Source organism: Mesoplodon densirostris, chromosome 10 (genome assembly GCF_025265405.1).
Source record: "Mesoplodon densirostris isolate mMesDen1 chromosome 10, mMesDen1 primary haplotype, whole genome shotgun sequence".
Classification (NCBI taxonomy): Eukaryota; Metazoa; Chordata; class Mammalia; order Artiodactyla; family Ziphiidae; genus Mesoplodon; species Mesoplodon densirostris.
The window spans coordinates 107,384,736-107,412,342 of NC_082670.1; the positions used below are offsets into that span (position 1 = coordinate 107,384,736).

The 27,607-nt window shown below is 55.0% G+C and overlaps 1 protein-coding gene across 1 annotated transcript in view; it reads left to right on the forward strand.

Moving 5' to 3' along the window:
* The window catches only part of WNT7A (Wnt family member 7A), a 66,594-nt gene that overhangs the window by 20,277 nt on the left and 18,710 nt on the right, over nt 1-27,607 (forward strand). The window contains exon 3 of the mRNA XM_060110042.1: nt 2,335-2,606. Coding sequence (XP_059966025.1) covers nt 2,335-2,606 — 272 coding nt within the window. The remainder of the gene's footprint in view (nt 1-2,334; nt 2,607-27,607) is intronic.

Here is a 27,607-nt window from a genome sequence, read left to right on the forward strand (position 1 = left end):
ACCTTGGGATGTGCTGGGGGATCCCGGGCAGGAGCAGAAGCCACCTGCATTGCATGCGCTGCTCAGAGGGCTCAGAGATACCTGGGACCTCCACCTGCTGCGTGGTAGAACCCCACACACTTGTCCCCAGCCCCACCCCCCAGGGAAGAGCCTGGGGGAAGGGCAAGTCTCAGGTGGCGGGCCAGGCTCCGACCCTTCCTCAATTTGCCGCTCTGTTCTGAGTCTGATAAAGGGGATACAGTTTCCCTTTAGCTGCCGGAGGCGTCCAGTGAGGCCGCTGCACTTTGCAGTCATTTGCTCCCCGGAGAAAGTTCTTGGTCTGAACAGGGTGTCCAGAGGCCACGACTGCAGCTCAGCACTGCTGCCCACCAGTTGGGTGGCCTGGGTGAACCAGACTTTTCTCTTGGCCTCAGTTTCTTCAACAAACGAAAACTCCTACTCCTTACCTCACAGCCTTCTTATAAGGGACCGTTATTACCATCGTCAATAGAAATCATAATAAATCTAATATTTGAGGTCACTGTCTCATGCTTGGCCCTTTGCTAAACACTTTACCTTTGTTAATTCCTTCTAGTTCTCTCGACCTCCCTAATTAAAGTGAGTGGTTGTCATCCTATTTTGTAGAGGAGGAACTGGAGCACAGAGCAGTTAGGTGACTCACCCAAGGTCACACAGCTAGAAAGTGGTGGAACAGAGATTTCCTCCCCCCATCTTATTCTCTGTATACTCTGCATCTGATGGTTCTTTCTCTGATGTCTGTGAGGGTCTAATCTCACTGTCGCCTGGTTCCTCCAGTGTATACTTTTCTTATGGGTTTGATTCTCAGTAGTGTGAGCTGGTGCCTGGAGACTGAGGCTCAGGCAGAGGAGGAACTGGTCCAAGTCACGGTCAGTTAGTGGCAGAGCTGGGATTGAATCCGGGCGTATGGGCTCCAGCACCCCTGTATTAACAGGGCCGCCGTGGAATGTCGGGGCCAGGCGTCGGCACAGTGAAGCCATCGGTCCAGCAGGTGGACAGGTCTACATGTCTGCAGGGTGCGGGAGCGGTGGCCGAGGGTCGGCGTGCAGGTTGCTGGCATCCTAGCAGCCTGGGTGAGGGGCTGCAAAGTGAAGGAGGGACGGGTGAGAAGGTCCACCTGAGTCGGGGTGATGGCGTCCTGAGACACTTCTCCATCCCCGGGGCCTCTTTCTCCAGGGTGCTTCCCTGACCCCCACCCACCCTGGCTCCAAGAGCGAAAGCACTGAGCGCCCACACTAGGCACGGGGTCTGGGTTCATCTCCATCCCGGCAGGAGGTGCCGCTCTGGGACCCAGGGAGGCCGGGAGGCTGGGTGGCAGGGCGTATCTGCACCAGGCCTAAGTGACTGCCCCCCACTCGTGCACCCCAGCTACTCAGGACCCTTCCACCCCACTCAACAGCCCAGCACCGCCCTTGTAAATTCTTAACCTGTGGCTCCCAGCCCCCCAGCAGGGCCGTCTCCACTTCCATGTAGCTGGGAAGCCCTGCGGGGAAGTGACACCTCAGCAGCTCCCCAGGCCCCCAGCTGACCCTTTGCTGTCCTGTCCCTCCTGCCTGCCCGCGAGCAGTCCCTCTCCCCTCCCCCAGCCCTTGTCCCCTGTGTTGGTCAGAGTCCTGAGGATGAAGGTCCCAGCCTTCTCTGGAGATGCTCACAGTCGAGTGAGGGGGCCCCGGGGGCCCACACCTCTAAACAGCAGGTGACACAGCACCGATAGCAAGGCCACGAGCGCAGGAGCTCTTGTGTCAGGCAGGTGCCATGAGCCAGGCAGGGCGCTGAGGGCTTCACGTGGACAAACTCTACTCTCTTATCATGCCCGTGAGAAAGGGGCTATTGCTGTGTCCCCACTTTCCAGCAACGAGACTGAGACACAGGGAGGGGCTGGCGGTGGCTGAAGGTGACAGGGCTACAGACCGATGTTCTGGGGTTTCAGCCTAGGCCTCTGGCTCCAGAGCCTGGGTACACCGTGGTGGTCAGAGTGCTGCTTTACAGTTTGTCACCAGGCGCCACGAGTGCTGTGCGTGTGTGCAGCGGCCATGGCCACATCAGCCTGGGGGGAGTGGGTGGTCATCCACAGAGTCGTCCCTCTTCTGGCCTCCAGCCTCTCTCCTCCGCTGCCCCGTCGACTCCCCAGGGGCGTTCAGTGACTGGGGATTGAACGGGGATGTGCGTGATGGGGGTGCCTGGGACGGAGCTTTCTCGGAGTGAGGAACGGGCGCTCAGTCAGTCTCTGTGGAGCCCCGACAGTGAGCTCAGCCTCCCTTCCCATCCCAGGACGCCCTGGACCTGAGCCCAGCCTTTCCACTCTTGTCCCCGCAGGGAGCCGGGAGGCCGCCTTCACCTACGCCATCATCGCAGCCGGTGTGGCCCACGCCATCACTGCTGCCTGCACCCAGGGCAACCTGAGCGACTGCGGCTGCGACAAGGAGAAGCAAGGCCAGTACCACCGGGACGAGGGCTGGAAGTGGGGTGGCTGCTCTGCCGACATCCGCTACGGCATCGGCTTCGCCAAGGTCTTTGTGGATGCCCGGGAGATCAAGCAGAATGCCCGGACTCTCATGAACTTACACAATAACGAGGCAGGCCGAAAGGTAGGCAGCTAGGGAGGGGAGCCGGGCGGCTCTTGCAGAGATGCTGCAAAATGGCTTATTCATAACAACTGGTGTTGGGTCTCTGGCGATGGGCCACAGGGCTCTGTCCGTAGCCTCATTCTGCTTGCATCTGTGGTTGATTTGCTGATGGTCAAGATTTCTGTGTGGAATGATGCTTGTCAGTGACCGACAAGGTTGAATAATCGAATCTCTGTTTAAACACTGGATGTAACTGAGCAAGATGGAACGAGGGTCGGATGTGAACTGTCATCCTTGGGCCCACAGAGTCAGCTGTACAAAACTCTGATTGTGGGGAGGAGTTGAGGTGAGCTCAGTAGGAGTCATTGCTGTAGGGCAGATGCCGGGGTTGGTGATGTATCCTTGGTCACCTTAACCAAGATCTGGAGCTCACAATAATGGAGGGGACCATTCCCTCTTCACCGCCTCCTCAGATCCTCCTAGATTCTGGGCTCAGCTTAGAAGGGAGTCCCAGCTGTCCCAGGATGTTTCCAATGGAGGTGGCTGGCTTACAAAGGGGATGGACACCCCATCCCCTGAGGCAAGGGAGCAGACAGGTTTGCCGGCAGAGTACAGTGAGGGCCTGTGGGGTGGGGCTGTCCCAGGAGGGTGGGTCCTGCCTGTGTGAGGACCCGCAGGCCCCGGAGGTACTGGGCAAGGAGGGGCTCTGATGGGCCAGGCCAGACAGGGAGGGAGGGCTCCATGCCGCCGGGGTGGAGGACGGACCACTGCAGTGGCAGGGTGTGTGTGGGCACCACTGGGGGGGCCAGGCAGGAGCAGCGGTGATGACAATGGGGGAAACCGTGCCCAGGGCTGTAGAGACCAAGGAATGCAGACCCCGTCCGTGGGGCCCCCAGCTTGGCTCCAGCCCGTGGAGGCTGTGCAGGAATGCCAGCCCAGGGTGGCCTCATCCTCTGGTTTTAGACCCAGATTTTCATGCACAAGCACTTCTTTTTTTAGGCGTTGGCATTTAAAACTGGTAGTCACCAGTGACTCCTAAAAAATGTAGAAAAAGGGAAAAAGAAAGAAGATTACTATAGGAGCTCCAACACACACGTGCTGGCTAAGGGTGGACCTCGAGCTGCCCATTTGGGTGCCAGCTGACCTGGTTTTGCTGGAACATGTCCGTGGGCCACCAGTCTTCTCACTCAGTCCTCACAGTGTCCCTGTGAACGGTAGCCTCATTATCCCATCTTGCAGGTGAAGAGATGGAGGCACAGAGGGATTGTCACGTGCTAATCGGGAGCAAAGCCAGGATGTGAAGCCTGGCCTCTGGTTCTCGGGGTGGTGTCCTTTGCACAGTGCGGGCTGGTGCTGGGCTGCCTGGGTTCAGATCCGAGCTCTGTCTCTCGCTTCTTCCCGGGAAGAAAGCAGAGCTGGCAGGAGAGCCCTTCCCCAGGGCTGGCACACAGCTGGTCCTCAGCACTGGGTGGGTGTGACCCCAGACCGAGGGAGGGAGCTGTCTGGTGAGTGGTGTTGCGGGGTGGCTTGCCCACCCGTGTACAGACGAACGGCAGGCACCAGCAGCCCTTCCTCCTGCCTTGGGACTCCCTCCCTCCCTCCCTGCCTCCCTCCCTGCCTCCCTCCCTCCCTGCCTCCCTCCCTCCCTCCCTGCCTCCCTCCCTCCCTCCCTGCCTCCCTCCCTGCCTCCCTCCCTCCCTGCCTCCCTCCCTCCCTCCCTGCCTCCCTCCCTCCCTCCCTCCCTCCCTGCCTCCCTCCCTCCCTCTCTCCCTGCCTCCCTCCCTGCCTCCCTCCCTCCCTCCCTCCCTGCCTCCCTCCCTGCCTCCCTCCCTCCCTCCCTCCCCTCCCTCCCCTCCCTCCCTGCCTCCCTCCCTCCCTCCCTCCCTGCCTCCCTCCCTCCCCTCCCTCCCTGCCTCCCTCCCTCCCTCCCTGCCTCCCTCCCTGCCTCCCTCCCTCCCTGCCTGCCTCCCTCCCTCCCTCCTCTCCCTCCCTCCCTCCCTCCCCTCCCTCCCTCCCTCCCTCCCTCCCTCCCTCCCTCCCCTCCCTCCCTCCCTCCCTCCCCTCCCTTCCTCCCCCCCTCCCTCCCTCCCTCCCTCCCTCCCTGCCTCCCTCCTCTCCCTCCCTCCCCCCCTCCCCTCCCTCCCTCCCCTCCCTCCCTCCCTGCCTCCCTCCCTGCCTCCCCCCCTCCCTCCCTCCCTGCCTCCCTCCCTGCCTCCCTCCCTCCCCCCCCTGCAGTCTCCGGCCACATCCGCTGTGTCAGAGCCTCCTAGGCGGCCACAGTGAGTCACACAGCAGGCTGCTCACCTGGTCTGTCCTAGGATGATGGCCGGGGTAGACTGCAAGGCCCTGCCGGCCCTGCCCTGCGCCGGGAGCTCCTGCTCAGGGCGGCACATTCCTCCAGGGTTCTCAGCTCTTCATTCCTCCCGATTTCTACGGTCAGGTCACTTCCTAGGGCTGAGGTCATAGGTCATGGGGCCCCTCCTGGCCTTGAAGCTCCCATCCCTGGGAGTGGACAGGAGAGGGACAAGGGGCTTCGCTCTCCCCCCCGTTTCCTCCTGTGTGGCTATCTGGTCCAGCCACAGTGAGAATGAAGGGAGAGAGCGCTTAGCTGGGGGCAGGAGGGTCCCACGCACATCAGGCAGGAGAGGGTTTCTTGTTTGGATGTCCTTCCCAGTTAGGTCACCTCAGAGCACTGAGTAGAGTTCCCTGTGCTATACAGCAGGTTCTCATGAGTTATCTATTTTATACATAGTAGTGTATATATGTCAATCCTAATCTCCCAGTTCATCCCACCCCCCTTCCCCCCTTGGTGTCCATACATTTGTTCTCTACATCTGTGTGTCTATTTCCGCTTTGCGAATAAGTGCATCTGTACCATTTTTCTAGATTCCACATATAAGCGATATTGTACGATATTTGTTTTTCTCTTTCTGACTTTCTTCACTCTGTATGACGGTCTCTAGGTCCATCCACGTCTCTGCAGATGACCCAATTTCATTCCTTTTTATGGCTGAGTAATATTCCATTGTATATATGTACTGCATCTTCTTTATCCATTCCTCTCTTGATGGACATTTAGGTTGTTTCCACATCCTGGCTATTGTAAATAGTGCTGCAGTGAACATTGGGATGCATGTGTCTTTTTGAATTATGGTTTTCTCCGGGTATGTGCCCAGGAGTGGCATTGCTGGGTCATGGTAGTTCTATTTATTTATTTATTTTATTTTATTTTATTTTATTCTATTTTATTTTATTTTTGGCTGTGTTGGGTCTTCGTTGCGGCGAGCAGGGGCTACTCTTCATTGCAGTGCATGGGCTTCTCACTGTGGTGGCTTCTCTTGTTGTGGAACATGGGCTCTAGGTATCTGGGCTTCAGTAGTTGTGGCCCTCAGGCTCAGTAGTTGTGGCGCGCGGGCTCTAGAGCGCGGGCTCTAGAGCGCAGGCTCATTAGTTGTGGTGCACGGGCTTCGTTGCTCCGCGGCATGTGGGATCTTCCTGGACCAGGGCTCGAACCCGTGTCCCCTGCATTGGCAGGCGGATCCTCAACAACTGCGCCACCAAGGAAGCCCTGGTAGTTCTTTTTTTTTTTTTTTTTTTTTTTAAGGAACCTCCATACTGTTCTCCCTAGTGACTGTACCGATTTACGTTCCCACCAACAGCGTAGGAGGGTTCCCTTCTCTCCACATGGGAGAGGGTTTCCTAAGCCACCAGCTCCAGCAGGCATGAGGGCTGTGCTTGCTGTTCTGGGCAGCTCTTGGGTGATGCAGATGATGGGACCGTCATACGTTGTAAGGTCAACCTCAGGGGCCTTTTTGGAGTAGGTGGGACCCAGAAAATGAGTGAGGTTTGGCTCGGCAGAGAAGAGAGGTGGAGGCAACCCAGGTCGTGGCCAAAGGCCCGGGGGAGGGGCTTGGGGCCAGTTCAGGGACCCAGACTGGCTGGTCTGTGAGTCCCTGAAGGGGTGGCTGCAGCCAGAGGGCTGCAAGGTCACCTTCCAGGCCAGGGAGTGAGAGCCGTGGGTTTTCCCCTCAGGGCTGCCCTGTCCTTACTGCTTGAGTTCCAGCTCCGATATCCCCTCTTCAGAGAGGCTTCCCTCTCAACCCCTTCCTAGCCTTTCCCCGGGCAGTGCCTTGTTCCGAGGCCTTCTCCCCTCCCCAGATCATAGGCTTGATAAGGACAGAGACCTCATGCATCACATTCACAGCTGCACCCCAGGGCCTGGTGTATAGAGGCGCTCTGTGTACGTACGGAGTGAATGGTTGAGTCCCCTACGGTCACTGGGGAGCCACTGATGGTTCTGGAGCAGGGGGTCAGAAGTCACAGACACTGACTCCAGGGCAGCAGAGTGAGGCCTTGGGCGGGGTCAGGAGCGGGGTGTGGGCATCCTTGGAGGGGTGCGCAGTTTGGGCCTCACTTGACACTTCGGAGCAGGAATGGTTTTCCCAGCTCAGGGTGCCCCCTGCACTCCCACCATCCCCTGCTGCCTAGCTCCACTCTGGTTCAGGAGGACACTTGAGGGTCACCTCCTGGAAGGGCAGTTCAGCCAGGCACTATATGTTTTCCAGAGCCAAGAGGTAGAATTTGGGACTCCCCAGTGGACACAGGAAAGGCCTGATTAACCACCAGTCTAGCCCCTTTGTGATTTGGGGGTGCAAACAGAGGCCCAGAAAGGATCCCAACTGGCCCTCAGCTATGCAGGGCAGTGGCCACACCCCTCGGCCAGGGCACAGCAGGAAGGTGGTCTCGCAGCCTAGCCCCTCACTCCCAGACATGGGGCACCCCAAGGGCCCAGACACAGATCCGAGCGGCCAGGAGCAGGGCAGCCGCCTAGCCTGGGGAAGGTAAGGCTCAGTGTGTATCATCTCTGGGTTCCATCCCCTCTGGGGGCCTCAGTTTCCTCATCTGTCACATGGCACTATGATCCTTGATTTGTTCTGGATCCCAGGTGCCAGTCAGGGCCAGGCGAGGGCACACACTGGAGACCCCCAGGATCCTGCAGCCTGCCATTTATTCAAAGGCACGGGACCCCATTCCAGAAACTCTGCCCACAACAGGCTTCCGTGGGCCCCATGCACAGTGGAGCTGGAACCGGCAGGAGGAGAAGGGCCAGCCCGCAGCCGCTCCTGGCTGAGCGACTTGGGAAGGATCACAGATGTGTTTATCACCGGCTCCCTCCTCCTGCTGTGAGAAGACAAGACTCAACCTGACCACAGGCTCTGGGGCTTGTTGGCAGCTGGTTTGAGAGAAAAGGGGGAGGGGGAGGTGGGGAAGGGGTGTGTGTCTCAGAGCCGAGGTGGTGGCCCGCTGAGTGAGCGGAGACTCAGGGCTTGTCCTCCGGGTGGCCCTTGGGGTGGCAGGGTGCCCCCCGACTCAGCTGGCAGATCAAGAGGAATAATGCCGCGGGGGGCACCTGCCCTCACAGGTCTCCGGTTTGGGTCCGGCCCAGGCAGAGCCAGGGTTTCACCTGCAGATGTGGCCGCAGGGCTGGAGGTGTCTGTGCTCTGCCTGCCCCCCACTGTCTTGTGCAATTGTGTGGTCTGCAGGGTTGAATCAGAGGGGTCACGGTAGAAGACAGGAATGGGGGAAGCCAACAGGTCCTTTGGGGACGTGATTTTTGAATCAGAGTCTCTCTCTCTATTGGAATTTTAGGGCCATAGATTTTGGCATTGAAATCACAGACGGTTCAGGTTGGGACTGTAGAATGTTAGGTTGACACCCTCACACGGGGGGGCTTGGAATCAGGATCTTTGGTTGGGAGGGAGAGAGGCGTCAGAAGCGGTGGGTTGAAATCTTTGTTTTTTTTTAAAGTATAGCTACATTTTAATGAAGTCATTTTTTTTAGATTAACTTGAGTAATTACACTGCAATTTAAAAAACAAACAAAAAATGATTCACAAGAAATTTGCACTGGAGTAACTTTGAATTGTATTTCTTATTAATGGTTGAAGGCATAGCTCGTAGTTGGTGGTAGTCCGAAGGAGCCAATAAGAAAACTTTAAATTGCTGTTGGAAATCTTTGTTTTTTTTAAAAATTTTTATTTATTTTTGGCTGCATTGGGTCTTGGTTGCTGCGCACGGGCTTTCTCTAGTTGTGGCGAGCGGGGGCTACTCTTCGTTGCGGTGTGCGGGCTTTTCATGGCGGTGGCTTCTCTTGTTGTGGAGCACAGGCTCTAGACGTGTGGGCTTCAGTAGTTGCAGCACGCGGGCTCAGTAGTTGTGGCTCGAGGACTCCAGAGTGCAGGCTCAGTAGTTGCGGCGCACGGGCTTAGTTGCTCCGTGGCATGTGGGATCTTCCTGGACCAGGGCTCAAACCCGTGTCCCCTGCATTGGCAGGCGGATTCTTAACCACTGCGCCATCAGGGAAGTCCCCGGGTTGAAATCTTTGGATGGTGGAATCTTTGTGGCTTTGAATCATTTCTTTCCCACCTTTGGGGCAGTGAGGATATGAACTCACCGCGCTTCTTGCCATCAAGGTGCTCTGTCTGGTGACAGAGGCGGTTAAGAGGAGCAAAAATGATGATTCAGGGCTAAACACCGCAGGAGAAATGCAACACAGAAGGTGCATAAGAGTTCAGAGGAGGGAACGGTTTCTTCTCGGAGGAGTGTGGACACTTTTGGGGCAAGAAGAAGGGACCCTTTAGTAGGGCTTTGAAGGATAAGTAGGAGTCCACCAGGTGGACAAGGCAGGTGGGAGGGAGGGCAGTTCACGGAGAAGTAACGGCATCTATAAAAGCATGAAGTCCTGAAAAAGCATGGTCAGGTGGGGGCGGACTGCGTGTATCTGGGGAGAGGGGATGATGGGTGATGAGACTGCAGAGGCGGCTGGGGTCAAGTGCAGGGCCTTGCCTGCCAGGTCCAGGAGCAGGCTTCCCCCTTAGGCTGGCAGTTCCTGAGGAGACTTTGCAGGAGGAGTGCCGTGTTCAGGTTTCTGGCCCTGTCTGGGACAAAGCGGAGAACAGAGTGAAGGGGGCAGGGTGGCAGCTGGTGCCCCAACCCAGCAGGGACCACAGGTAGGCGGGAGGGACAGCTGTTTTGGAGCAGAAGAGGCAGGACCCGCCTTGGGTTGCACTTGGGGTGGATGGGTGGGCGCCCTACCTCACTGGGGTCAGGCACTGCGGCGTGTGGAGTCTGGACTTGAGGGGAGATGATTATTAGGGTGCTTTTGGGCATGTGAGTGGGAGAGCCTGTGGGCATCACATGGGGATGCCCAGGGGCCACTGGTGCCTGGAGAGAGGTCTTGGTTGGAGCCACTCCCTGGCAGCCACCAACGCGAGGCAGTTGCCAAAGCCCTGGCATTTGGCAGGATTGGCCAGCAGGAAGATTCTAGTGGGAAAGCCCAGAGCCGGGCACAGCCCTGAGGAAATGGGCACTGGGGCAGGAGGGCCATGGGACACAGAAGAGCAGACAGGGAGGTGGGTCCTTGTGGATGCATCCCTGAGCACTGAGCTCAGAGCCAGCTTCTGCTGCAGCCTGGCTCTGGAAGCTGAACTGCGGGGCCGGGGGGCCGGGCTCTCCGCGCCTCGGTGATGCTACTGCACCGGGCCGGGGGTGCCATCGAGGCCTTGCCACCCACTGAGGGCAAAGTGTGCTGGGAGCTCTGGGGGGGGCCCCAGGGAGGGAGGGGGCCTCCACAACCCCTTCCTGGGAGCGTGGTGACTGAGCCCAAGAGAGGCAGCCCTGGGGATGGGGGCCCAGCTGGGATGGGGCTGGCCCCTGCTGGAATGTGCTCCAAGGGAGGTGAGCTCAGGGGGATGGAATTCCACCCAAACGAGAGTCACCTCCCAGTCCCTGCCAGCCTGTGCTCGAGGAGGGTGCTGGTCTTGTCCCTTCCTGCCCTGCCCTGTCTGGTCTGGGTGCTCCTGGGAGCTGGATTCCCACCCTGCCCTGGCTGCAGGCAGGCCTGTGAGTCAGGGGACACCAGGGACCTGGCCTCTGGCAGCTGGGGCGGGGCCCCGATAAGGCTTGCTCAGCTATGCTCTCCTCTGCTGTCCCGAGGGCCACTTGCATATTTGACCAGATAGAATGGTCAGTGGTGGCACGTTGAGGGCCCGAGGAGCCAGGCCCTGCCTGGCCTGAAGCCAGCTGACCAGGCCGGGCTGTGAGGAGGCCTCCGCAGGCCGCCGTGCCCTCCCTTCCTGCTCCAGATCTGGTGCAGATGTGGGTTCTTCCCTTCCCAGATGCAAAGGCTTCCATCTGGAACTTGAGGGACTTGGACCAGGGGTGGCCTTGGGCAGATCCCGGCCCTCCAGGGCCTCAGTTCCTCCCATGGTGGGACCTCGTGTCTCAGAAGGGTCTTCTAGTTCTGACATGTTGGGGTAGGGAATACAGGGTTCTTAGGACCACTGGACACCAACTATGTCTCCAGCCAAACGCTCCTGGAGTCCGCCGAGCTTGTTCCTGCCTCAGGGCCTTTGCACATGCTGTTTCCCCTGTCTGGAAGGCCCTTCCCTCAGATGTTTGCATAACTAGTTCCTGCTGTTCCTTCAGGTCTCTGCTCAGAGGTCACCCTCTTGGGGAAGCCCTCTCTCACTTTCTGACTTTCCTCCCCTTTCTCCACCTCGGCTCTGTCTGTACCCTGTCTTGCTTTATTTTCTCTATAACACTTAACACCATATGAAATGATTTTATTTGCACAGTTCTTTACGTCTTTATTCCCTCTCTCCTCCCACTACAATGTCAGCACCACGAGGGTAGGGGTGGCCTGAGTTTACAGCTGTATCCCCTGTGCCTAGAACAGTGCCTGGCACATAGTAAGTGTTCAAGAAATATTTGTTGAGTGAATGAATGACGTGACAGGTGTCTCCTCTTACCTGGGGCAATTTCCCAGGAGTAGGGTTGCCAGATAAAAACAGGACTCCCAGTTAAATTTGAGATAACAAACATTTTTTAGTACAAGTATGTCCCAAATATTGTGTGGAACATACTTATAGCAAAACTTTATTCATTATTTATCTCAAATTAAAACTTAAATGGGTTTCTTGCACTTTTAAATTCAAATTTTCACGTTGAGATATTGTCAGCTCATGTGCAGTTGCAAGAATTCAGAAAGATCCTATGTGCCCTTGGCCCGGTTTTCCCCAACAGCTCATAAAATTATATAGTATCCCAACCGGCTATTGATATCAGTATAGTCACGACACAGAACATTCCACTGTGAGGATTCCTGTGCTACCCTTTTGGAGCCAGATCTACTTCCCTCCCTCCTTTATCCCCTCCTAATCCCTGGCAGCCACTAATCTGTTCTCCATTTCTACAGTTTTATCATTTCAAGATTGTTATATAAATGGAATGGTACAGTGTGTAATCTCTTGGGATTGGCTTTTTTCACTCAGCGTAAGCCCCTCAAGATTCATTCAACTTGTTGCATTTATGAATAGTTTGTTCCTTTTTATTGCCGAGTGGTGTTTCACAGTATGGAACCGTTCATCTGTTAAAGGCCGCCTGGGTTGTTTCCAGTTTGGGGCTATGACAAATAGGCTGCTGTGAACGGTTTTGGACAGGTTTTGGTGTGAACGCAGGGTTCCATTTCTCTGGGGTAGATGCCCAAGAGTGTAACTGCTGGATCGTACGGTAGTTGTATGTTTAGCTTTGGAAGAAAGGGCTAAACTTTTCCAGGGTGGCTGCACCATCTTACATTACCACCAGCAATGTGCAAGGGATCCTGTTTTGCTGCATCCTCTCCAGCATTGACGGTCGTCACTGTGTTTTGGTTTTGCCATTCTGAGAGGTGTGTGCGATATCTCACTGTGGTTTTAATGACCGTTGCCCTAACAGCTAGTGATGTGGGCCGTCCTTCCACGTGCGTACTTGCTGTCTGTCCACCCTCTTCAGTGGAATGTCTGTTCGTGTCTTATGCCCACTTTCTAATTAGATTAGGTTTTTACAGTTGAGTTTTGAGATTTCTTTGTATGTTCTGGATCCTAGTCTTCTGTCAGACACATGGTTTGCAGTTTTTCCCTCCCAGTTTATAACTTGTCTTTTCCTCCTCTTCATAGGCTCTTTTTGCAGAGCAAAAGTTTTAAACTTTGATAAGGTCCAATTTATCAGTTCTTCCTTTTACGGATAGTGATTTTGTGCTAAGAACTATTTGCTGAGCCCTAGGTCCTGAAGATTTTGCCCTGTGTTTTTTTCTAAAAGCTTTGTAGCTTTACACTTAAGTCTTTTGTTTTTTAAAATTAATTAATTTTAAATCAACTAACTAAGGTTTGTTTCTTTTTTAAATTGATTTTTTTAGTTTGCAAATTTGATTTTTTTTTTTCTTTTTTTCTTTGGCCGCACCTCATAGCATGCAGAACTTTCCTCACCAGGGATTGAACCCATGCCCCCTGCAGTGGAAGTGCAGAGTCTTAACCACTGGACCACCAGGGAAGCCCCTTAAAATTGATTTTTAAAATGTATTTATTTTTTATTATAGTAAAATACCCATAACATAAAACTTACAATGCCAACCATTTTTAAGTGTCTGGTTCAGTGGCATTAAATATATTCACACCGTCGTGCAGCCATCACCACCATCCATCCCCAGAACTTTCTCATCTTCCCAAACTGAAACTGTCGCCATTAACCACTAACTCTCCTCCACCCTCCCCAGGCCCTGGCAGCCACCGTCCACTTTCTGTGTCTATGAATCTGACTGCTCTAGGGGCCTCATATGAGTAGGATCTGACAGTGTCTGTCCTTTTGTGGCTGGTTTATTTCACTGAGCAGAATGTCTTCAAGGTTCCGTGATCCATTTTGAATTAACTTTTATATAAGGTGCATATATTAGTTCAGGGTTATCGTTTTGTCTGTTTATGTTCTCATCCTGGCAACCCTGCCCAGCCCCTGCTGCCCCGTGGAGGAGGCTGGTCTCCAGACAGTACTGAGAAAAGTCGTTTCAGAACCAGATTCCCTTCCTTGGGCCCATTTAATAGATGCGAGACTGACACCACCACGGAGGCCCTGCCAAGGCCACACACAGCAAGGGGGGGCGGGGCAGGATTCACACCCAGGGCCTGGCTCCCAGGTCCTCCTGCCCCCTGCTCCCCCCATGACTGGCCAGGGCACGTGGGGCTGGGCGGGGCTGACGTGTCCACTGGGGAATGCCCACTGGGATGACCAGGCCGGGATGTGCAGGCCTGGAGGAAAGAGTTAGACAGGTCCGGAGCGGAAGCCACTGAGGAGGGGCTGGAGGGGAACCAACTCGGGCCGGGTGGAGGACGCCCACGAGGCCTGAGGGGTTTTTTCCAGTTTTCTCCGATGACACAGCGAGGGCAGGGCCCAGCCAGGTCCGGTGGGTGATGCTGCGGTGATAGCAGTGGATGGTGCCAGGGAAGGGAGGGGATGAGATGGGGGGGACGGGGGTGGGGAGCAGGGGCGAGGCAGGAGCGGCCCTTCCCACAGAGAAGGGATATGTCTGTGGGTCCCCAGCTCCGTGAGGCCTGGTCCTCTGCTGAGGACTTTGCTCTGGGCTACTGAGACCCCCTTCCCACCCCAGTCTGGGTGGGCGTGGGCGGCCTGAGGCAGGCCCAGAGGGGGCGGCTGGACACACCAGCCTGGGAGGGGCTCGGGAACTCAGCCTGGAGCGGGCCACCTCGGGGGGCTGTCACTGTCCTGCAGTCAGTGAAGGGCTGGCGGCGGGGGCAGTGGGAAGGCGGCAGGCAGGAGCAGGACCATGGAATAGAGGCGTGTGGGAAGATGCAGGTCGCAGCTCTGATGAGAAAATGGGATAAGCCGGAGGGCAGGTGCCTGTTTGCTGGGAGAAGGTAGACGATGGGGTACATACTGACTTAACCTCCACGAGTCCTGTGAGGTTGACGTTCTCCGTTGTTCTCTCCATTTTACAAATGGGAAAACGGAGGCCCAGAGAGGTAAAGAAATTTTCCCAAGGCCACACAGCTGGCAGGTGCTGCCCTACGCTCTGAATCCAAGTAGTCCGGCTCCAGACCCAGTTCTTAACCTCTGAACTGTTTCACCAGCCCTGGGGCTTCTTGGACTCAGATATGTTTATCCTCAGACCCGTTCTCACATCCTGCCATTCCAAAATGTTGTCCTAAGATTCTCCAATCCCCTGTTTGGGGCAACTTGGAGACTCTGGGGTCCCCAGCCCCCCCAAAGGCCCTAGTGTATGGTGGTTTGGGGACTGTAGATTATTCTGGCACTGTTCGTGCTTCCCCCTCCTCGTCACTGCGGCCCTGGGACAGTCCTTGGGCCACTGTGATCTGCCTGAGAGAGGACTCTTGCAGGCCAAGAGGGAGCTTGGCCATGTGGAGAAGACGATTCTGTGCATTGTCCCTCCCCAGCAGGAGAGGGGGCTGGACCGCCATGGGGGGTGCAGGGGCTGGGCAAGGAGGTGCCCAGGAGTGCCCACACCTGTGCAGAGACCCGGCACACCTCCTGCTGTCACAGGTTTTCTGGGCTGGCTCAGCCTAGGGAAGGCAGTGGGGGACTCACATCCTGTCCCCCTACCGGGTCCTCTCATCCTTCCGGGCAGGCGTGAGAGACACCTCGCCATCTCCCAGAGCCCAGCCTGGAGCCTGGCACCCAGTGGGTGCTCTCAGCAACGTGGCGTGACATGAGTGCAAGGCCGGCGTCCAGAAGGGGACTTAGAGGATTGGCAGGCCTGGGGGTTGGGAGTGCGTGTCCTCTGCCTTCCTGGGCACGGCTGTGCAGTGAATGGGGATGGACTGAGGATGGCTTGTCCCGGTGTGGGAGGCGGCCTCCGGAGACCATTCCCGGCTTCCCTGCTTCTCAGCTGTGTGGCCTTGGGCATGTTCACTTGCTTCTCTGTGCCACAGTTTCTCCATCTGTAAAACAGGGACAATGATCACTTTGTAGAGTGTTGTGAGGGTTAAAAGATTAAATGCATTTAAAGTGCGTGAAGCTCTGCTGTCCTATATGGTGGCCACAGGCCACGTGTGGCTATTTAAATGCAAATTAATCACAAATGAATAAGATTGAGCATTCAACCCCTCAGTCCACATGTCCAGTGCTGGGTAGCCACGTGGCTCGTGACTTGCTGCAGGAAGGTCCAGTGGACAGGCCAGCTTGGAGCGGCAGGCGCTGGGCTCGGGCTTCGGTGTCACTACTAAGGGGACCCGGAAAGGTCTCAGCAGCGAGGGGAGCAATCCTTTCACCTCCCTGGGCCCCTGCCAGCCCAAGGCGGGGTCTCCAGTCGTGGCCGTGTCACTTCTGTTGGAAGGAATCCCCACCGTGGCTGTTGGCCCTTCAGAGGGGGCACATTTGAAACCAGCGAAGGTGGGAGGGGGCGGCGTGGCGAGGCCCCGGGAGGCCTCCCAGGTGAGGCGCAGCCGAGGGGGCTCGGTTACACCACGGTGAGACCAAGTCAAAAGGCGCCCACCGGGGACAATCACCGCCTTTGTCCTCTGCAGGGGGAGTGGGACTCTCGGGTGTTATCAAATCTGCCCAGACAGGGGACGGGGAGCCAAGTGGTGGAGGGTGGGCAGGGGCGGGGCGGGGCGTGAGGAGGAATTGGCACCCAGGCGGCAGCGTCACTTGCCTTAATCTTGCACACTTGTGTGTCCTTTGAGGAGAAATCCAGGTACTATTATGTCCCGAAAAAGGACCCCTTACCTGACACAAGGCCTTCTTCAAGTCTTCACCCTGCAGTGTGCCTTCGAGACACTAATACCGAGCTCTGTCTACACGAGTGAATCCGTTTCACTGGCCCGACCACCTTGGGGGTCCTTGTGAACTCCATTTCACAGATGGGCAGCTGAGGCCCAGCCAGGGACTTGAGCAGCATCCCAGGGCAGCCCCCGCTGCAGCAGATCAAGGGCTCACCTGATCTCAGGACCTCCCCAGGACGTCGTGTGGAGGGGGCAGGCCCAGGGCCGGCTGGGGGTGGGCAGCGTCAGGCCAGCGCTCAGCTGCTCTGTGCGCCTCTCCCAAGGCCTGATGCACCATGTGGTGCCCCACGCCTAGTGCTCTCCATCAATGATCCCCCAGGGAAGGTGTGGTCAGTCCCATTTTACAGATGAGGAGAGTGGAGGTAGAGTGGTTTTACTGAGGATTCCCTCCCAGCCGTCCTGCTTCTGTAGCCCATGCTCTGCCCGTCCTCTCTGGGTCTCTTCTTAGCCCTCAAGTGTGTGTGTGTGTCTAGTTTAGACCTGGGAGGATTGGTAGTATTTTGAAATAATGATTCTCACAACGTTTGTAAAAACACTGTATAATCTGCAAAACCTTTTCTAACACTTTTCTGTGGCCAAGCCTCACAACTTTCCTCCAAGCAAGTGGTGTAACTGTGCCCGTTTTTCAGGCGACATACCTGAGGCTCAGGCCGGGCACCGCTCAGCCTGCAGGGTGGGCGGCTCTGCGGGGCATAGAGTCCTGGGTCGGGGGGGAGGCTGGGGGCTCCCAGCAGGAATGACACGGCTGAGAAAAGTGACCAGAAAAACCCTGACTTTGCAGTTTGTTTGCTGCGTGCCCTTGGGTAGTCTCCCCCAGCCTTGGTTCCCTCAGTGGCGGAAAGGCCATGATAACCTGCGCTTCTCAGAGCCCTCGTGCTGAGTGAATGAGATGAGGCCCGGGGAGGACCGGGTCCCACACTCTCGGGTGACGAGTGCTCAGAAGACAGTAGCTGTTGGTATGAATGTTGTTCTTACTCTTATTAGTGGTGGTAGCAGCAGTCATGTTAAAGCCGCAGTTAGGCTTTAATTCCTATATTCCATCCCGCAGGGTCTTTCTAGCTCTGGCTCCATGTTTCCCGCGTACCATTTGTGTAGCCTGCTAGGAGGACTTGGGGAGGAGATGTCTGGGAATCCATGGAGATTTGTCACTTCACTGAAAAGAGGGGGTCGCTGGGGACAAAGCTGTTGCAACACCACATTGGCCCTCCTCACTTTGTGACAGGTGAAGTCCATCTCTCGGGGGTATCTGAGCTGCTCCCTGTGGAGAGAGCCCACCCAAGCCCGTGCCACACTCTGGGACCTGCAAAGTTGTCCGTAAGGTCCAGTCTCCAGCCCAGACTTCCTTCCAAACTCAAACCTCGTGCATCCAGCTGCCCCCCGCCCCCTGCCCCTGGATGTCTGCTGGCCCGGAACCCACCTGTTCCAAACCTCGCTGCTGGTCCTTCGCCCACAGCCATGCTCCTGCCTTCCATCCCCTGCCAGCTCAGGAAACAGCAGCCCCGTCCTCCTGGTTGTCTGGGCCCAAAACCTTGGCTTCATCCTGACTCCTTTCACACCCCACATCCAGCATGTTGGCTCTGCCTAAAACATCTGTCCAGGACACTCCCCGTCTCACAGCCCGCGCCCCTGCCCCTGCCCCCATCATCTCCCACCTGGAGCAGCACAACAGCCTCCTAACCCGTCTCCCTGCTTCCACCTTGGCCCCGGCAGCCTCTTCAAATGTTAAGTTAAATCATCTCCTCTCCACTCATAACCTCACAGTGGCTCCCAACTCAATCAGAGGAGAAGCCAAAGTCTTCACAAAGGCCGACAAGGCTCGTGACCTGGACCCCTGGGCCCCTCTGACCTCATCTCCTACATCCCCTTCACTCACTCTGTTCCACCTACATTGTTCCTTAAACACACCGGGTGTGTCCCTACCTCAGGGCCTTTGCACTTGCTGTTCCCCCTGCCTGGAACGTTTGCCGTCTGGACATCCACCCCCCTCCCCTCCTCAAGTATTTGCTCAAATATCACCTTCTTAAGGAGGCCTTTCCTGACCACCCTATTTGAAATTGCCCCCCATCTGCCTCACCACTTCCTGTCCGCTGTCATGTTTTCTTTTTCTACATGGCACTTATGACCACCAGACATAATATTGGTTAAGTCGCCAAATGATCCCAGCGTGGCTGGGGAAAAAGTGCTGTAGGAGGCGTCTGTGGGAACTGTACAGGCTCAGACAGAAGCTTTCCTCTCACCTGTGTCTTCAGTATTTGTTCCAGGGGGCCGGTAGTAAATAGAGATTTTATTTTTAAATTCCTATGTCCCCTTATCTTACTCCAGGCACTATTCTAAGTACTTCATATATATTAACTCATAAAATTCTGATAAGAACTTAGTGAAGTAAGTAGTATTTCAAAAAAACTTTTTTGAAGTCTAGTTGATGTACAGTGTTGTGTTAATTTCTGCTGTACAGCAAAGTGACTCAGTTATAAATATATATATACATTCTATTTCATGTTCTTTTCCATCATGGTTTATCACAGGACATTGAATATAGTTCCCTGTGCTATACAGTACGACCTTGCTGTTTATCCATCCTATATATAATAGCTTGCATCTGCTAATTCCAAACTCCCAATCCTTCCCTCCCCCACCCCCCCTTCCCTTGGCAACCACAAGTCTGTTTTCTATGTTTGTGAGTCTGTTTCTGTTTCGTAGATAGGTTCATTTGTGTTGTATTTTAGATTCCACATATAAGTGATAGCATACGGTCTTTGTCTTTCTCCTTCTGATTTACGATGTAAGTAGTATTATCTCACTTTTACAAACGAGGACACTTAGGCACAGAGAGGTTCACTAACTCACCCAAGGTCACACAGCTAAAAAAATAGCATCTGAATCCAGGCAGTCTGGCTCCAGAGTCCCTACTCTTGCTATAGTTTTTCTCTTGTGTGCATTCATTCACTCAATCATTCACTAAATATTTATAACATATCTACTTTGTGTCAGGCACAAGATTTTAGAGACCAGCAGATGACTAAAAAATGGTCTCTGCCATCTCACACCAGTTAAAATGGGCATCATCAGAAAATCTACAAACAACAAATGCTGGAGAGGGTGTGGAGAAAAGGGAATCCTCCTGCACTGTTGGTGGGAATGTAAATTGATACAGCCACTATGGAGAACAGTACGGAGGTTCCTTAAAAAACTAAAAATAGGGCTTCCCTGGTGGCGCGGTGGTTGAGAGTCCGCCTGCCAATGAAGGGGACACGGGTTCGTGCCCCGGTCCGGGAAGATCCCACATGCCGCGGAGCGGCTGGGCCCGTGAGCCATGGCCACTGGGCCTGCGCGTCCGGAGCCTGTGCTCCGCAACGGGAGAGGCCACAACGGTGAGAGGTCCGTGTAACGCAAAACAAACAAACAAACAAACAAACAAAAACTAAAAATAGAATTACCATATGACCCAGCAATCCCACTACTGGGCATATACCCAGAGAAAACCAGAATTCAAAAAGACACATGCACCCCAATGTTCATTGCAGCACTATTTACAATAGCCAGGTCATGGAAGCAACCTAAATGCCCACCGACAGACGAATGGATAAAGAAGATGTGGTACAGTTACACAATGGAATATTACTCAGCCATAAAAAGGACTGAAACTGGGTCATTTGTAGAGACGTGGATAGATCTAGAGACTGTCATATAGAGTGAAGTAAGTCAGAGAAAAACAAATATCGTATATTAACGCATATGTGTGGAACCTAGAAAAATGGTACAGATGAACTGGTTTGCAGGGCAGAAATAGAGACACAGATGTAGAGAACAAATTCATGGACACCAAGGGGGGAAAGTGGCGGGAGGTGGTGGTGGGATGAATTGGGAGATTGGGATTGACATATATACACTAATATGTATAAAATGGATAACTAAGAACCTGTTGTATAAAAAAATAAAATTCAAAAATTCAAAAAAAAAAGGTCTCTGCTATCAGGGAGCTCACAGTCTGGTAGGAAATGCAAAACAAATAAATAAGGGGAAGGGAAAAATATATTCATTCAGCAAACATTCACTGACATCTACTAAATGTCAGCCCTCTGTTAGGCACTGGATATCAGAGATAAGACACAGTTTCTTCTTTCAAGGTGCTTACATTCTAATAACAGAGGGAAAGTGTGAATTACTGCATGTAATCAGGACAGCATGAGCTGAATAGGGTAAAGGAGAAGGTAGGGGACTCTGGGACCCCGGGATAGGAGGTCTAACCATCTGGGGATTGGTTTGGATGGGTCGATGGCTGAGTGGTTGGGCGGATGGATATGTGGATAGTTGGATGGATAAATATATGATGGACAGTATTTTGAAGGATGGTTAGATGAATGGTTATATGGATGGATGAACAAATTTATGATCAGGTGGATAGATATTAGAAAATGGTTGGATGAATGGATATATGGATGGATGGATGGATGGATAGATAGGTAGGTATTTGGAAGGGTAGGTAGATAGATAGATAAAAAGAAAGTGTTTGGAAGGATGGTTGGATGAATGGTTATATGGATGGACAGATAGACGGATGAATGGATAGTTATTTGGAAGCATGCTTGGGTGAATGGATGGGGAAAAAGCTGAGCTCATTGCTGGCTAGTTGGACATCATCCCAATGAGATCACCAGAACAACTGAAAGAAAGGGATGGAAATCCCTTCATTCTTTCAGCAAATGATTATTAAGCACCTATTTATGAGTCTGGTACCATTTTAGCCTCTGGAATTAGATGGTACTTGCCTTTATGGAGCTGACATTCCAGAGAGCAAGCAGAGGACAAACCAATAATCAAATATCTATAGAATCTGCTGTCAGAGAGTAATAAATACTATGATGAAAAAGTAAAGCAGGTCAAGAGGGCAAAGATGATGGAGGGAGCATTTTATATTAGGGAGTCAGGAGAGACCTCTTTGAGAAGGCGAGTTCTGAACAGGAAGTGAGGAAGTGTGCCGCCTGGGGAATAGCATTTGAGACAGAGGGAACAGCAAATGTAAGAGCTGGAGGCAAGGAGGCCAGTGTCACTCACCGAGTGAGGGAGAGAGGAGATGAGGTCCCAGATGGTGTGTTTGGAGTCTGGGGTCTGGGTGGGAGATATGGGCAGATCACCTTCTGGGCCCTATAAGGAGTGTGTGTGGGTTTGGTTATGTCTCGGAAAACCAATGGCAGACTTTGAACCTGGGGCTGATTTGTGTTTGGAAAGGACCCCCCCCGCCCCCCGCTTCCCTGCTCCCCTCAGTGGGGGTCCCGGCCCTGCTTCCTCCTGACCTGTTCACAGCTGGGAGGCTGTCAGCATTTTGATTACAGCTCCCAGCTTCAATGGTTTACAGCTCAACGGTGAAACAGGCCCTGGGCCACGGGTGGCACCTCGGAGTGATTTACTTGCTCACCATTTCTATATTTAGTGCTGTTTAATGCCTCTAGGCCAAGTTTTCAGAAAGAAAAAGGAGGAGGAATTTAGGGGGAGTTGGTTACTTTTTTTTTTTTTTTTTTAACATGTAGATCCATTTTTCAGTTGTTTTCTGAGATTATTGCCCAGACTTTCAAAAAGTTGCGGGATGCCGACTAATGGTGTATTCTGGGACATCTTTCGTTTCTAAGAGAGCCTAGTCTCCGCTAAGCTGCCCTTTTCTCTTGAAAGCTTGTGTCTGCTTTCTGGTGAGAGCGAGCTGGACCGAGTGTGTGACTCAGGGGGCGAAGGTATCCGTTACTTAATATTTCACAGAATACCGCTGGACTTCAGGCCGTTTGCTCTCACTGACCCCTAAAGTGGGGTCCCTCAGACCCCCAGCCAAGGCATCTGCAGGGCATCTCAGATTTTAATTTCCACACGAATCACCTGAGGAGTGTGAAAATGCAGCTTCTGATTCTGCAGGTCTGGGATGAGGCCTGAGAGTCTGCATTTCCAACAAGCTCCCGGGTGATGCCCTGGGACCACCAGTCTTTGAGCACAAGGATTTTGATCAGCGCTGTCCAATAGAAATCAATACGAGCCACACAGGTAACTTAAATTTTGTAGTAGCCACATCGAAAAGATTAAAAGGATGACAGTACACTTAATAATATCTTTTATTTGATCTAATATGTCCAAAATATTGTCATTTCCCTATGTAATCGATATGAAAATACTGAGATGGTTTGCATTCTTTTTTTTTTCTTTTCCATAATAAGTCTTTGACATCTGGCAGTTGCTTTACACTTACAGCACATCTCCATTCAGACTAGCCACAGTTCAGGCGCTCGCGTGGCTGGTGGCTCCCCTCTTGGACGGCACAGATCTCAATCTGGCTTGAATACCTCTGGTGACAGGGAGCTCCCTCCCTCCTGGGACGTTCACTCCATCCCCACAGGCTCTTAGTTGAGATTTGCCCCCAGGCCAACTGGGAGGAGCCAGCTTCACTCCCCGGGTCCCCGAGCTGGTGGGCATCCTCTGCAGAGAACCGTCCTGCAAAACTGCGGAGGGCCCCTCGAAGCCCTCCCCTCCGGCTCCCTCCTGTGAGCGGGCCCTTCACACGCTCCGCCTCAGCGATGGTCTCTGTTGTTGCTGTTCTTTCTTGTTGAAGAACCGGGGTCAGGGAGTCTCAGTGCTGTCCCCCTGATCACCCAGCCAGGAGGTGGCAGAGCTCGGGCTCCAAGTAAGGACACTGAGACCTCTCCTCTCTCTGCTATAAGAGGCTCCAGGTCCTTCATGACACAGTGTCAGCCGATCTTCCTGGCCCACTCGAGCTCCTCCAGGCACACGGGGCCGGCCCACCTGGACTGACGGAGCCGCAGAGCTGGCCGGGAGGGTGAGCATCTGAAGCCACACGGCCCCGGGGCTCAGCTCCTGTGTCAGCTCCTTGTTGCCGCAGAGCAGTAAGAAGCAGCTCCTCCCCCCACCATGCCCACCCCCTGCCCGGGGGAGAGCCCCCGCCATCTCGGCTGGAAACTGCCCTGGGATAGAGATAACCCAGGGTGTTTTTCCCAGTCGCCGGGCTGGAAAAAAACCTGACTCCACTGGGGGCAGGAAAGAGGCTGTCTCAGGGGAGGTGTCCCTGCGCCCGTGTCCTCAGGCCTGGCTGCAGGGCAGCATGGAACTGCGGCCCAGGCCAGCCACCCTCCTGGACACCAACACAAAAGGAGCTTCTGCTCTGGGATGGGGGCTTCAAAGGGCTTCAGTGGTACCTGGTCCCCCGGGTAGGGCCTTGCTGAGATCAGGGCAATTCATCTGGGGGTGGCCAGGGGCACAGAGGGTGGTCAGCCAGAGGGCGGGTGCCCCTGTGCTCTGGGGCATCCGCTCCTATGTCCTCTGTCCTAAAGCCCCTCCCTGGGGGCTTCAGCTTGATCTTCTGTGGAGTAAGTCAGGGCCTCTTCTACCAGATCCCACCGGGAGGGAAATGGCCATCCAGGCCCCCGAGCCAGGGTGAATTCATTCATTCACTCATTCGTTCATTAGGCAAATGCTTGCTGAACATCTCAGCCTCGTCTTGGTGCCTCCTGAACGAGACAGATGAGGAACCGGAAGAAGGGTGTCACAGGCAGAGGGGACATCAGGTGCAGAAGCCCTGGGGGCTTGGAGTGGTTCAGAAGGACCTGGCATTACGTGTGCACAGAGGGATCCACAGAGCTGCACAGCCATCGACACAAGCAATTCTAGAACTTTTCATTGCCCCTAAAGGACCCCCCATACCTGTTAGCAGTGACTCCCCATCCCCCTTTCCCCCAGTGCTGGACAACCAGTAATCTGCTGTGTATGTGGGTTTACCCATTCTGGACATTGTGTGTACACAGAATTCTACAATATATGACTTCAGGGGTCTGGCTTCTTTCACTGAGCATCATGTTTTCAAGGTCCATCCATGGTGTAGCAGGTGTTGGCATTTCGTTCCTTTTTATGGCTGAATAATACTCCCCTGTATGGCTAGACCACATTTTGTTTCTCTGTTCATCCGTTGATGGACATTTGGGTTGTTTCGCCTTTTGGCTGTTTGCATAGTGCTGCGGTGAACACGCGTGGACAAGTTTTGTGTGTTTCTGGACGCGTGTCTCTGGTCTGATTGTTGTGCTGCGCTGTGGTCAGTACCACACATCCTTGAAGTTCATCCTCTTCAGGGCTGTCCCTGAAAAAGCCCATGTCTCTGGGTCAAGAGAGGAGGAGGGTCTGGACAGACGCAGGCGGGACCTGCACCCTGAGTACTCTGGCTGTGCATCCCCGTGGGGCTGGCCAGAGCCCCGCAGCCCAGCAGGTGCTGTGGACGCTGGCTCAGCCTCCGTCAGCTGGTTCACGGGGGCCGCCCCTGGAACGCGGCGAGCGGGCCTCGGCTTCTGTACTTCCTGCTCCCCATCTGTGGTTCTGCCTGGCTGAGCCACTGTCCTACTGCTTCCCGCACCTGCTCAGGCCTCTGGCCTGTCCCCACCATGGCTGCCTGAGGGAGCCTCTCCAGTGCCAGTACCCTGTCCTGTCTGGCGGTGGGTCGGCCCTCCCCCCCGATGGCTGGCTTCCTTCCCGTTTCTGGGCTCCCCCTGCTCCCTTCTGCACTGCCCTGCACCCATGCCATCCCCTCTGCCCGGCTTGCCCTTTCCTGCTTTCTGTCCAGCCTAGCCCTCCTCAGGTCCTGTCTCAGCTCAGGGGTTATTTCCTCACCTCCTCATTCCAGTCGGGCTCCTTTGTTCCTGCTCTCAGCCATTCACTCAGCAAGTATTCACTGAGCACTGGCTGTGCTCTGGACTCCAGTCGGAGTGCTGGGGCCACGGCAGGAGCAGACAAACCGAGTCCCTGCCCTTGGGCAGTTAGCATTCTGGTGGGAGACAAGAGAAACCGAAGACAGAAATGTGTGCTATGTCAGATACTGATGCCTGTGGGGAGCAAACCAAACCAGGGCGGGGGTCAGGGAGAGGGTGGGAAGAGTGTTCCAGGCAGAGGGAGAGCTGTGCAAAGGCCCTGAGGCAGGAGCATGCCTGGTGTGTTAGAGGAGCAGCAAGGAGCCCATGGCGATTACGGTGGAGTGAACAAAGGTGTAGGGGATGAGGCCAAAGAGGTAGCAGGGACCACGGGGTGTAGGTGGAGAGAGAACAGTGTAAGGGGCCACGGGGTGTAGGTGGAGAGAGGACGGTGTGAGGGACCACGTGTTGTAGGTGGAGAGAGGACGGTGTATGGGACCACGGGTTGTAGGTGGAGAGAGGATGGTGTGAGGGACCACGGGGTGTAGGTGGAGAGAGGACGGTGTACGGGACCACGGGGTGTAGGTGGAGAGAGGACTGTGTACGGGACCATGGGGTGTAGGTGGAGAGAGGACGGTGTGAGGGACCACGGGGTGTAGGGGGAGAGAGGACGGTGTGAGGGACCACGGGGTGTAGGTGGAGAGAGGACGGTGTGAGGGACCACGGGGTGTAGGTGGAGAGAGGACGGTGTACGGGACCACGGGGTGTAGGTGGAGAGAGGACTGTGTATGGGACCACGGGGTGTAGGTGGAGAGGGAACGGTGTGAGGGACCACGGGGTGTAGGGGGAGAGAGGACCGTGTACGGGACCACGGGGTGTAGGTGGAGAGGGAACGGTGTACGGGACCCCACGGACCCAGCACAGAACCCCAGCATTGGCCAACAGCCATCAGCATTGTTCTAGTCTCCACCACCAGGCTCCCACAAACTGGAACGGTATGGGGTGAATCCAACAAGATGCTATTTCACCTGCTGTGTATTTCTAATCAATAAGGGTTTTAAGAACATAACAGTGGCAGCGTTATTACTCGGAGCAACGTGAACAATCCCTCAGTGCTGTGTAACACCCCACCTGACTCAGGTTCTTCCATTGTCTTAGAAACATTTTCCAGTTGGGCTGTGGAGCGGGGGACCGCTGGGGGCCTGTGACCACAGGAGGGGCAGGTACGCACTTCCCTTCAGAGCCGCCGATGGTGGAAGCTGGCATTGGCCTCGTGCCTATGTGACAGCTGGATGCACGGCCGCCTTACCCCCCAAGAGCGTAAGCTTCCGGAGAGCGGGGGCCTGGCCTCTTTCTGCCACCTGGCCACCAACCTCAGGCCCGCCCAGGCCAGGGACTAAATTAACATGCGGTAGAAAAATGAATTAGTGAGTGAATGAATGAATGAATGCCAAGGCCAATCCACTGATGCGTCAGAGGTCGGGAGGAACGTGTGTTTGACGGCTCCACCCACTCCCGCTGGCCTCCCTGCCCCTCAGGCGATAGTTGGGGTCCCTGACTGCCTCCCTCAGCCGCAGTCCACACTCCAGGGCGGCAGACCCCGTCAGAGGCCACCCCCAGATAAGACAGCAGCAGCCAGAGTGGAGGCAGGGCTGGGCCGGGGCAGGGTTGCCCGTGGGGCTTGTCTGTTCCACGTCGGCAGTGGGCCGCGCTGGCCCCGGGTACAGGCGAGTGCAGCGGAGGCTGCCCGGGCCGTGGCGGGCAGCGCAGGGACCCCCCTGCTGGCTTCCACCGTCCAGGAATCTGTGTGTGAGCTTGTGTCGGGGGTGGTGACTGTGAGAGCCACGTCAAGAAAGACACAAGTCTGGGGGTGAGGGGTGTCGGTCCCCGAGAAACGGTTCCTCCGAGACCCCGGTGCTGGCAGAGGCCAGTTCATGGAGGCCTCGAGAGCCAGGCCACGGACTCCGGGCTTCAACCCCCGGATGACTGGGAGCCACAGACAGCGTTTGAGCAGCCGTAATCCGGCAAACACTCCTTACAGGAGGTCCCAATCTAAACCAGGAAGCTTGTCCCTCGGGATGGGGTTGACACCCCTTTTCCTGAGGCCCTGGCCGGAGTCCACGCCTCCCGTGCCGTCGGGCTAACCCAGCTGCATTCCAGCGGCCTTGTTCTGTGGAACGCAGCTTCCCCTGCCATCCCCACCCGAGGCAGACAGGAATACTTGCTTGAAGTCGGTGCATCCAGTGTGACTCAAAGAATGTGACCAAGAAGAAAATACTCCAAATGTTTACTAAAAAAAAAAAAAAAAGCTGTCTTTTTCCCCTCTTTCATCTGAGTTGCCCAGAGGAATACAGCTGCAGCTGAAAGAAATGAAGCTTTCTGCTCATGATGGATGGACGTGCAGGAGGAGGGCAGGTGGAGGAGGAAGAGGGGCGGGGCTGTCAGCTCTGGGCCCCCAGCCTGCGGCCCCCTCCCAGGGCGGCGCTCACACCTCGGGTCTCCTGTGTATGTTTTGCGAGGGCAGTGTCCACGGCTGCCTGCCCACTGGCTTCCACGTTGTCTTAGGTCAACCTCCTTGGAAAGGACCGCTGCGTGCAGGGCATTTCCCAGGAAGCAGGAGCGAAGCTGAGCTGCGATGCCGCAGCTACAGAGGCTTCAGCTGGTCTCATGAGTGGCTCTGGGCTGGAATGGCCCTTTAGAGTTGTCCCCAGCATCAACCAGTGGATTG